Source organism: Xiphias gladius, chromosome 20, assembly GCF_016859285.1.
Source record: "Xiphias gladius isolate SHS-SW01 ecotype Sanya breed wild chromosome 20, ASM1685928v1, whole genome shotgun sequence".
Lineage (NCBI taxonomy): Eukaryota > Metazoa > Chordata > Actinopteri > Istiophoriformes > Xiphiidae > Xiphias > Xiphias gladius.
The window spans coordinates 16616868-16629239 of NC_053419.1; the positions used below are offsets into that span (position 1 = coordinate 16616868).

Sequence of the window (12372 nt, forward strand, 5' to 3'; positions counted from 1 at the left end):
CAATAGTCTCATCAAATATTAGTCTACAAGTGAAAACTATTTCAATGCATATTAAATGTGGGGGATAGAGACTGGTATAATAATGAGAAAAAGACAAAGGATTGGTGTAGACAGCGCTGCAGAGCTGCTGACTACCACTTGACAGTGGGCCTGCAGCAAAATCTGGTGCTCTCCAGCATCAAATTATGAACTTCATGAATAATGTTGACGATCACTTATTTGATTGATCTATTCAATAAACATACGGAGCATTCTGTTGGTTACAGTTTTGAATTTAATTACTATTGCTTGTTTGTAAAAGCATAATAAAACGTTACGGTAAAAAAGTTAGGGTTACTTTGACCACTATTCAGACCGATCGAAAAAAATCTTCAAGGGATAGTTCGACATTTTGGAAAGTACACTATTTTCCTTCTTGCTGAGAGTTATATGAGAAGATTATCATATCTGTCATATCTGCATGCTAAATACAGAGCTTCAGCCAGCAGCTGGTTAGCTTAGCCTAGGTTAAAGAGTGAAAACAGGGGGAAACAGCTACCATGGCTCTGTCCATGGATCTTTGTACAAAAACTCTTTCTTCGGTGGGTGCAACAACTTCGAGTACATAAGCCTGCTGATTCCCCCTGTTTCTAGTCTTAACGCTAAGCTAAACTAACCAGTTGCTGTATGTAGCGTAATATTTAAAGGACAGACTTGAAAGTGGTGTCGATCTTCTGTAACTGTAATGAAGGTGAATAAGTGCATTTCCCAAAATGTTGAACTATTTCTTTAAAACAAAATTTTGGGCTTTGGATACTAATGATATATCAGTATTTGGAAAAAAAAAATATGTAGATTAATCAAATTTTTAAAATTGACAATATGAAAGTCAAAATTCACGCAACTTCATCAACGCCCATGTCAACTACTTTTCCTTACCCAAGCAGACATAATTTGGCAATCACTAATAAACTGAGTGCAGGCAGAGAGAGCATGTGCGTGTGCGTACTCACATAGTCGGGCAAGGCTGTGTTGTCTCCCTGTCTGCCTCGCAGACTCTGTGTTGCCTGCTCCAAAACCTTGTTGTGCTTTTTGGAAAGCAAAGCAAATAAACTGCAGGAGAGACACAGAGAGGGGGAAAGGAGTGAGAGCAGCAATGACAGATGAATGATACACCCCTATAAAGACCAAATAACCCAAAACCCAAATACATAGTCATATTACTGCAGATGTTGACCAGTAATTAATGTGCTGTAAATACCCAAACAGTGGCCTTTACACTCAGCTCAACTGAAGAGTGAAGCCTCCATTTAAGACTGATTATTATTAGAGACGGGCCTGCTTTGCTTTCTAAATGAGGCCTTTAAAATAATGAATAATAATAAGTCTTGGAATAACAAAATAATCATGAAACTGGCAGCAGACAGTTTTAGAAATGATGTGTCAAAATACTAAAAATAGGCTTAATTTACCATCAATTTACAATCACAATCCCTTTTTCTAACCTGGCTTTTATTTGCCCACACAGGTCGCAGCATTGATTCTTTTTTTTGAGAATTTCCAGTATTTGCACAAGTATTTGTTTGTTCTCACTGCAGGTCACAGTCTGCCATTTGACCCACTAGTTAACCGACTTACTTTACACTTATTGTATGTGTTTGTGTGTGTACAATTGTCTGGATGAGACTGCATGATTGCATGTGATGGCAGGACACAGACAAACATCAAGAGTTACAGAGTCTGCTTGAGCGACCTATGGTAATAGCGATAGGACACACACATACACAGACAAAGCATTCAAGGCACAATGTTAACATCACAGTCAGCTAAAATCACTCAACCAGCATGGTCATGCAAGAAAAAATGAGAGAAAACATATTTCTAAAGATTTGCTTTGAGTAGCACCTGTACAAAGAAAAGCTAATTATCATTTGGAGTTGTTTAACTCTAAAAAACATTTTAAAAATCTGTTCTAATCAATTAGTTGTCTATAAAGCAGCAACATTTTTTTTATTATTATTATTTTTTTTTTTACATTTTTTCTATTTATTGCAAAGTGTTATTAAAATCATTAGTGACCTTCTGTTTTAATTACAACTTTTTAATACTCTCTCTAGGCCCCCAAGGGTGTTAAATCTTTAATTTGTGTGTTAATCAAGGAACAAAAATTGCAGAATAAATTCAATTCAATGACAGCCAAGGGCTAGGGACCCTCAGATGCACAAACAGATCTCAGCTAAGTCCCTTACAGCAACATCTGTCCATCTGTCGGCACTGGAAAACACACACACACACACGCACGCACGCACGCACGCACGCACGCACACACACACGCACGCACGCACGCACGCACGCACGCACGCACACACACACACACACACACACACACACACACACACACACACACACACACACACACACACACACACACACACACAATCTCTCAGCATTCTTTATCCAGGCTAATTGGCCAAATGATAGCTGAATGGAGGTATCTGAGCAGCCATGAGGAGGTCCACTTGTTATCTACAGACCCAATGTCAAAGGAGCTATTAGCCATGTCTACTTAATAGGACCTGTTTCACTATCTAGTAAGATTTTCTATTTCAAATGAGAGACCACCGAGGAAGTTCCACCTGGGAACCCTTGCCCACAATAACGCACTTTGACTACTTTCTCCGTCACATCCCTTAATTATGCCGAGGCAGTGACGGACACAGACGGGAAAAAGCGACACAGAAGGCCTTCCACACTGCTGGCCTAATCCCAAAATCAGTTATAAGGCTGAGATAATGACAGACATGGTCTACCCCAACACACTGAAGATATAAGGGTGCTTTGTCTCTACAAGTCCAAAGAATTCTGTTTTATGTGGACACACACAGCACATGGTCACGCGTTGTTTTTTCAAAATCTGTATCCGGACATTCGTATGTATGAGATAACTTTAATCCTGCACACTCATTTTAAGGCTTCTCTGTTCAAAATTATGTTTCCATTAAAATGGTGCTCAAGTTTTATGAGAATTTCTGAAAGTTTTGACAGTGAAATGTGAATTAGTGCATGATTCTTGTATTTAACAGCTGCAGCCTGCAAAAAAGGATTTTTTTTTTTTTTTTTTGGGCAAATTAGCTTTGTCACCTCATTTCCATGTTTACTTCCTTGTGTTTTATCAGCCGCTGAGGTGACAGAAGGGGTGGGGGGTGGGGGGGCTCTCAAACCAGCACTGTTACAATAATGTACACCCCACGTCTTTTTATTCCTTTTTCTGGGGGGACTTTCTGGTGGAGTGGAGGTATATGATGCTAAATGGCAGGAAGTAAAGGCAGGTAGTGCAAAATCCGTTTTAATCTGTCTTTATCACAACTTCTCTTTCAATATACATTTACATTTATTCATTTGGCAGACACCTTTAACCTAAACAATGTACAAAACCTTTACACCTCAGGTAAGCATGAAAATGTTTTTGCAATATTTTGTCTTTTTTTTAAAAATTTCTTTTATTCACAAAATTAAAATGCATATAAAACCTGGTGAATGTAAACGGACAGGTGAGTTAACTGTGGACTGCTGGAGCAGAAACAATTTCTGTATGACTCAATTTGTAAGTTGATTGAAAATTAGTAGGAAACTATTTATTTTGATCACTTATCATTCTACTAATTTTTAAGGCCAAAAATCTCTGGTCCCAACTTCTAAAATGTGAAGGGTTTCTTCTATGATAGTAAACCATTTTACAAAACAACTAAACTACAGTATGTCTGTTGAGTCTGCAGGCAGAGTTATCAGTGAATGAAGGGACACATGAGCACGTGTGGTGACAGAGGAGACCGGATACGGAGGGCCGAGGCAAGAGGAGGAACAATGAAACCAAAAGGGAATGTAGACAGAGAGAAAGGATGAATAGAAAATAATAAGGAAAGATGGCGGGCAGTAGTTGGGGCAAATCAACCCATTGCTGACTCTGAATAAACAGCACCAGCCATGATTCTCTCGTAGTCAATTAAGGAGCAGAGTTCAGTGATATTTAGCTGACATGTGGAAATTCCTAGCAGGAAATTCCCCTTTATCTAGCAGCCAGCCAGTTTAGCCCAGCCCAGGCCATCATAGTCATCATCATTATCATTATCATCAGACATGGAGTCAGTTGCTCTACATCATTGCAGGACGGACAAGTACGCGTTCACAGACAATGTTCCTCTCTGACTCAAAACACCAGAGAGTCACAGATATGGAGAGAGACACAATCAGGGAGATAAGAGGATCCTTGAGTGTGCGTGAATGTGTGCACGTCTTTGGGGAAGGAAACATCCCTTCCCGAGTGCCTGGAGTTAACAAACAGACATGAATGACTTGATGTTTGTGTGTGTGTGCACGTGTGTGTGTGGTTTGGACCTTGTCCTCTCAAGCCTCCCGTCTCCATGTGGGCCAAACCTTTTTTCCATCAATTCCCTCATGTTACATAATGTTCTTTTCTACGCGGAAACACCACTCTCTCAATATTTCATTACTTAGTCTCCTCTGCTGCAGCCACTGTCAAGTTACTGTAATGATAAATATTTTCTGCTGGTTCAACATGAATCATTCAAATGAATGTGTGCGTTTGTGTGTGAATTAGACTTTCCATTCCTCGTCTTTGGGCAATTTCCTATCTCTCCACTGGTTTCTTTGCAGGCCTCACACAGATATTTTTATTGAAATCTGGTGCAGATGATTGTTTCAAGGCATGCCGCTTACACGAAGCAGCAATTAATAACGTTGGAATACGCACCAGCTAGATGTGATCCATACTACTGATGCTGTTGATTTCAGTGTATGAAACTAGAAAAATATCAGATCATCACCACATCGTATCCTGTGGTTTGGGCGGACTTTATTCACATTTATACTCTGAGGAAGGCCTCTGGCTGAAACACGAAACACTCGCTGCTCTGACAGTGTGCCTCCTTTTTCTGCTTTGACTGATACATATTTTTGAGGTCAGGCATTCGGGTTCTCTCTCTGGAATGCACACTTGTTGTCTTTTCTATTTAAACTGTCAGCCAGAAAAGAACCACATTCAGCGCAGTTAAGAGTTGGTAGACAATATATACTGTGAGGGAAAACAGCAGAAACCTCTTCTGTCAGAGGTTTTGCCATGCAATTTATGAAGTAACAGCTATTCCTTTTATATCTGTTAGTGAATAAAAATCATTGTGGGAAAATCAATGCAACGGGGCTGTTTTATGGTAATATTGGATTTTTATACATGTTTTGCATCAATGTAATTAAGTATTTTCATTTGTCTGGCATTAAATTCCCTGGATTAACCAAAAACATAAATTACTTTCCAGCTATTTTATCCATTAACAGTTTCTCAATTTATTATATCACGATATGTATTGATATTGTAATACAAAGTTACATATACTGAGGGTTTCATCCATATAAGAGGCTGTCAAAAAATATAAATGTCAAGATCCAGGTGCTAATTAAAACAACCAAAAGATAACATGTACTTTGCCTGTTTGAATATCAAAGAGGCAAAGTACATGATAAAAATAAGCTTGGCCATTTTGCCCCGGTATTTGACAACTTTACCTTTAATATCAAGCTACTTTCAATATTCTCCCAGATAATGACTTTATTAGAATAAGATGAAAGCTGGAATAGGCTGTGTAAAAAATGAAAGGAAAGAAGAAAGGATCTACCAGTTAACATATCATCATTTGTTCTGTTCTCACCTAATAATGCGCTGGGCAGCGTACTGGTGCAGACATCGAAACTGGGCTGACATGTTAGCAAGTGCAGCCAGACAGTTGGTGTGGAGGTATTTATCCTAGGGAGGATGCACACAAACATGCACAACAACAACGATGTTACTGTTAAACTTCATAATAACGCATTATTTCAATCTTTACAGTTCCACCATGAGAAATGCTGTTTGTGAAGTACTCATTGATGTAATACGTTACTATCTGGACCAGTAAATGAGCCTAAAGCTGCTGGACTTCTGATTTCACGTTATGTTTGCAAGTGTACAAAGTATGTGAGAGTGTGTGGATGCGTGTTCATCTTACCCTTGTCCGGGTCATGTTAAACTGGATGGTGCGGATGACCACCAGGATGAGCAAACTGCCAAGTGAGATTTCTGTCAACGACCTCTCTGTGTACCATGAGATGTTCTTCAATACCTGAAACAAGAGGGAGGGACAAAGGAATGAGACACAAACAGGAATGAGGAAAGATTTACAATTATCCCAGCAAGTGCAGGTAATGGAAAGCTTCAGTGGTAGATCCTGAAATGTGGTCAGTGTGTGTTTAACTATGTCTACCCACCACCTCATGGATGGAGCGATTGAAGGCATCGTCCTCTGTAAGAATGAGAAGAATAATGAGGGCCATGTAGACATGATGAGAATTTCTTTCCTCTACGTGGTAAAGGATCTCGAGGATGGGCAACACCTGAGAGGAAGAGGGGGAGAGCAGGATGAAGGGTTGAGCATATGGGCGGATGTTGTCTCAGAAATGATATTCATTAAATCCTTGTTGAGTGTTTATTGGGGTTCCAACACAGGAAACCCTGCGAAACAGAGGCAGTTACATTTTTCATTTCTTGGTTTCCTTTTTTTACTCATTACTAATTAGAGGAAGAATTTGTAGATGTTCTGGCAATTTGTGAGAAACAACACGATCAAACAGCATTGGTGGATAAATTGCACACACAACGATTGATGAAAATGTATCATCAGTTTTTGCAACTGATGCCACTGAAAAGTTACAGGCCTTTTCTAAATGTCAGTGTATACACAGTCAAAAATTTGTCAAAAATGTATACTTTTTGAGTGTCCTAAATCATGGAACATGGCTTATAAACTATAGTCGGAGACAGACGTTCTATTCAGAAGTAAGCAGAGAAGATGGAAAAAGTGATCTGCTAAAGACAATGATGTGTTAAAGATTAGATTCTCAGAATCGTATTGTCAGAGGGAAAGCAGTTAGTAGCTAGCATGGTTAGCAATTAGCGCACGCAGCTTGAAAGTTAGCTCATTACGCTGTCGTGCAGCAGTGCTTTACTGTTCAGCAGAGAAGGTGGCTACACTCATTACATAATAAGCTCAAGCTAGATCTGCCAGTAGTATTTTATCATAGCAGCCATAAATATGGAACAACACAGAAAGGTCATACTGATATCAGAAGAGAAGGAATTTAATAGACCTAAAGTTTCAAAATGTGATTCGAAATTAAGGTCGCTGCCTGCACATGTTTGGCTATTATCATGAATTTGTGGTTTTCTGTTGCAATTAGTTTAGATGCTGTTACTTCTCTTTTTAAACCTGTTACAAAGGCTAAATAGAGATATTTTATTTCAATGCCCGCTTCCACTTCATATCCAATAAGACCAAATTATTTTGTGTTACACTGTGTGAAAGAGCCTCATTTGTGACTGTCTACCACAGTCATACTGTAAGGGATCGATTTTCATTCACTAAATGCCTCAGTACATTCACTGTGCTGGAATAACTGGCACAGTCCCACATGGACATAGTTGCACCAGCTGCTTCTGCATACATCCTGGCTGTTTACTGAGCCATAGCATTGGCCCTGGATGAAATGATTTCATGTCTGCGTTCATGTGCGTAAGGAAGAACTGCATACTGTGCTTTGTCGGGGATTGTCAAATCACAGTTTGACACATTCTTTGCAGAGTTCTCGGCCTCCACCTTGCTAAAAATTACCCCAAAAAAGTCAGATTTAGATAGGAATAATGAATGTGCACGGATCTGTGCACCACACTCTGTAAATTAACAAAATCAAAGTGTCAACATTCCAATCCTACCCACCAGATTTTCCATGTCGGTTCTGGAGAGCATGTATGTCCTCATGTTGGCGTTCTGGTGAAGCAGGGTGTACAACAGTAGTGTTGCCTGGTCAGAGCACTGCTGCTCACACAGCGCTGTGTATAGACTGTTGAAATTGATCTGGAAAGTGTGAGGTTGCTCCACGGACAGCGACGATGTGTCTACATGGGCAAAGGTGAATATTATTAGGGTTGTTATTACATTACTTTATCTACCTCTTGCACAGGTCATAGACGGTATATGAAAAAATGTTTCGATTATGTGCAACGAATTAAGAAAACAAAAAGACAATATGTCTAATGTAAATGTATTTACCTTGTGTGTTTCTGAAACAAGTAATAGCCTGTCGGTAAGGGTTGGGCCAGTCGGGCCCGTCTGTCAGATTTGCTAGCACCAGCAGTAACAGAAGGCTCTGATTAGACAAAGGTAAGGGGTTGTGTTCCTGGTCTATCCCTGCTTTGCTGCCAGCTCCACCCAATGTGAAGACATTCCACAGCCCACCTGGAGATCGGAAAGACATACAGGTCAACTACACACAGATAAAAGTATACACTAAACATTTCCTTTGTTCCTTTCATTCGTTCATTCATTCATTCATTCATTCCTGCGTTATTGTATTTGACTTCTATTTGTTTTCATTTGGGGGTACATGCTTTTTATCTCATTTTGGTCATTTGTTTAGCAATAATTTGGTTAAACTGAGTTTTTTAAGAATTATTCTATTGCATTTAATTTTTAGTTTAGTACAGAAAAATAACTGCCTATCTTCTCTCACACACCTCTCCTGGTTTTCTCTGGGTTAGACTTAAGCAAAGCCTGAGCACTGCAGCTCTCTTTTTCAGCATAACAAAGGGGTATTCTGTGCAAAATAAAGTGGTGAAGAGCAGTGAGGTTATGTATGTCAACCTTTTTATAGAAAGCACTAAAGTATTCTCACAACCCTCAGCCCTTCGATCTTATAACTGATTTACGCTTCATAGGGAAATGAATGCAAAATAGTATGTGCAGTCAGACTGATGTAATCAAGGCCAAAATGCACAATGGAGTCACGCACAATGGTTTGCAGCACCTGAAATTTGAAACAACATAGACGGCGCCACAGAACAAAGAGAAACTGGAGCTACTGGCAAACTAGAGCGGACTTCGTTTTTCTTGTTGGGGGATGAGAGAGAGCTGAATTTCCTGCAGACTAACTGAAGTGCTGGTGCTTTCAGGCGTCATGAGAGGCACGAGAAGTATGAACACCAAGGTACACAGATGACAGCCTCTGGCTCCTGCACGTCTAGCCACACAGAACACATGAACCAAGCTCTAGTGAGAGGCCATGTGAGTGTGTTGAAGGTCCTCACTCATCAAGCTACTGAATTTGAGGATAAGCCAAGTAGATTTGTTGCCATCTAGTGGTGAAGGTTGGAAGAGCAGAACAATTCTCTGGCTGAATTTACACTCTCTCTCCTTGATGTAAGAGTAATGTCATAAAAGTCATCCTGACCCACCCAAAAACGACACACTAACATCATCTGTTTATTTGGTTACCGAACCAGAAAAGATTGAAGTCAAGGGAACAAGGACACATTAGTTTTAAACATTCAAAGGGTGACATGCCTCATGTACAAAGACCTCCTACTATATAAGAAAAATTGGCTTGAGGAAAAAATGGGAGGTCGCATCCCATCGTCTTCTCCTTGTAGCTTAAGGAAAGGAAAGAGACAGAACAAAGGAACAGCTGGTGAGTGATGAAGACCCTGTGAGATTAAGAGTGGTCAAAGATTTAAACCATTATGTATGACAAGATAAAGGCTTTTCATGTACTTTTTTTCTCCTTGCTCTGTCGAACTACTTGTGAGTGTTTAAAATCTTGGTAACATATATGATTTATTTGTTGGTTTGCCTCTAAATTCACTGATGACTACTATAGAGTTACTCCAACACTTAGTCTGACTTTGTGTGCATAAATGTGTACACAATTCCAGTAAACAGGAAAGGGAATTTGTTTATATTTGAGTGAAAGGACATCATCAAACTGCCTTCAAAATAAAAAGAAAACCCCAAGAGAGAAATGACATCATTTGCAATGGTCAGTCTGTCTCTCTTTCTCCAAACATGATACTCTTCTTTCCTTAAACTGGCCAGAAAGAGAAGTGAGTGTGAGAGAAAACAAGATGTAGAGAGAAAAAGGGCCAAGTTGTGACGGAGCCCTGTTCATCTCATCACTGGCACCACAGTGACTAGCCCAACAGTGTCAGAGAACCCGGTCTGGCAGCCACATTTCCTGCACTCTCATACACACACACACACACACACACACACACACACACACACACACACACACACACACACACACACACACACACACACACACACACACACACACACACACACACACACACACAAACAACACACTCAAACAACACACACACACACACACAAACAACACACTCAAACAACACACACACACACACACACACACACACACACACACACACACACACACACACACACACACACACACACTCTTACTCTCTCGAACACACATTCACAGAGCTCCATTTTACCTTAGTGGGTGCTGTTTGTTATCCATCTGGCTCTGTTCCCTCTGCCTGTCTGCCTGCCCACCACATAAACCCAATAATGCTACACTGCTTAGGCTGCTCGGGCCCTGGCCAGCCGCCGAGTGGAAAAAGAGGAGGAGGACATGAAGAGGAGGAAAGGGAAGGGGAAAGTGAGGAAAAGAGAAGGTCACACACGGACACAGTGGCTGGCACGCTGAAATCAGAATCTGGGTTTCAGGACTCGGGGGCAGTGAAGGCATCCTACTGTGAGAAAGGCAACACAACTGCAACCACAAAGTCTTACTTTACTTGAGTATCAGTCTGTATCCACAACAGCCTCTGAAGATGATCTCTTCTTCCCTGAAAACTCTTCGTGTCCTACAAATCTCTACAGGTCTTCTTACCGTATACTATACACACAAACAGATGTTTATAAAAATTGACTAAAGAGGTACAAAAAGAGTCAAAATTACGAGTTTCTGCAACAGAACATGAGCTTTTGATGATTAACTAGGCCTTGGCTTTCGGATAGAAGGCTGTGATGTCCAAATTGTAGTCTGAAATACATTAGTGTCAAGTTTTAAAGCACACCCATTTTTACAGTTTTTAATTGAAATTTCAGTAGTTCAATTCCATAGAAAAACCTTAAAATGGCACAAAGGTAAGCTTTAAACTGCCCAAGGTTAAAAAACAAAATAATTAAGTCACCAAAAACTGAAGGCAGAATTGTTATTACAGCCTCTGATTCATCATTGGGACAATAGTGTCCTACAGGAAGTTTTATCGTATATTGCCATCAGAATGGTGAGAAAAAGGCAAATAACAAAGGAAGACAGACTGGTTGGTCAGGGGGTTCATCGTACAGCAAGATAATGACGCAAAACATTAGAAGAAAAGAGCTAGACGGTGACTACACATGATGGAAGACCAGCCCAGTCTCCACACTTAAACCCCATGCAGCTGGGTTGGGAAGAACCGGACAGAAGGTGAAACCAAAGGGACTTACTAGTGCAATAACACTTGTGGGACCTTCTGCAACAGTGTTGGGACGAACTTTCTGAACAATACTTGATTCCCGTTGTAGGCAGAAGTGTGTTCGGCTGCTGAATGAGTCACAAATTTAGATTAAATTTAGGATTTAAGATTCCATGATTCTTTTTTATTATCATTTATTTGTTCCATGCTTTGATTTTACTGAGACAGTACACTACGCAAATTTCAGTAAAAACTGATAAAATTAAGGTATTGACCTATAGTATAATGACGACCGCCATCACAGACATCACTGCCGGCAGAAAGTCTCTCTCTATACTCAAACCAAAATATTACACAAGCTGAAAATCCGTCTCTTCTAAGTCCACATCTGCCCTCGACATCTACTTCACAAGACCCTGACGCCTTACCATATCTGAATTCATATCATGGGTATTATCGAACACACACAAGCTCTATTAATGCACTTAATGACACGCTGTTAGTAAACTGCTGATTGGGGGAGTATTATTGCTTAACCTACCTTAAACAATGCTGCAGTAGTTCTTATTTTCAGTCTGAATTGATTAATATTTGAGAAATGTTCACTTATTTTTCTGTTGCAGTAACTCACTCCATGCAGCTGCAAAATGTAGCAAGACATTAAAGGACTATCAGAAAACCGAAAAACTACTCTATGCCTATGATTATAATATGCAGCACTAAAAGGATAAAAAGGTAAAGGCTAAGTTTAACTGGATTTCAAAATTATATCCAGAGCAGTAAACAAATCTAGATGATTGTTCAAATAATGACATCAAATAATTATTACAGCACAATTCTCTATTAAGCAAACATTGCCTTTCTATGGTGGTTAATTTTAAACTACACACCTGGAAAATTTCCCCACAATAACAATGCTAACATGCTAATGCTAAGCAATCCATGTTTACCATGTTCACCACCTTAGTTTAGCTTGTGAGCATGCCAATATTTGCTAATTAGCCCTAAAAACAAAATAAAACTGA

At 39.8% G+C, this 12372-nt stretch overlaps 1 protein-coding gene across 2 annotated transcripts in view; it reads right to left on the minus strand.

Annotated features, from left to right (window-relative positions):
• The window catches only part of dym (dymeclin), a 55771-nt gene that overhangs the window by 29149 nt on the left and 14250 nt on the right, over positions 1-12372 (minus strand). For both annotated transcript variants that reach the window (XM_040157729.1, XM_040157730.1), the window contains exons 9-14: positions 8136-8321; positions 7803-7981; positions 6298-6423; positions 6039-6152; positions 5703-5797; positions 993-1092 (exon numbers count right to left, since the gene is read on the minus strand). In XM_040157729.1, the coding sequence (XP_040013663.1) occupies positions 993-1092; positions 5703-5797; positions 6039-6152; positions 6298-6423; positions 7803-7981; positions 8136-8321 (800 nt within the window). The remainder of the gene's footprint in view (positions 1-992; positions 1093-5702; positions 5798-6038; positions 6153-6297; positions 6424-7802; positions 7982-8135; positions 8322-12372) is intronic.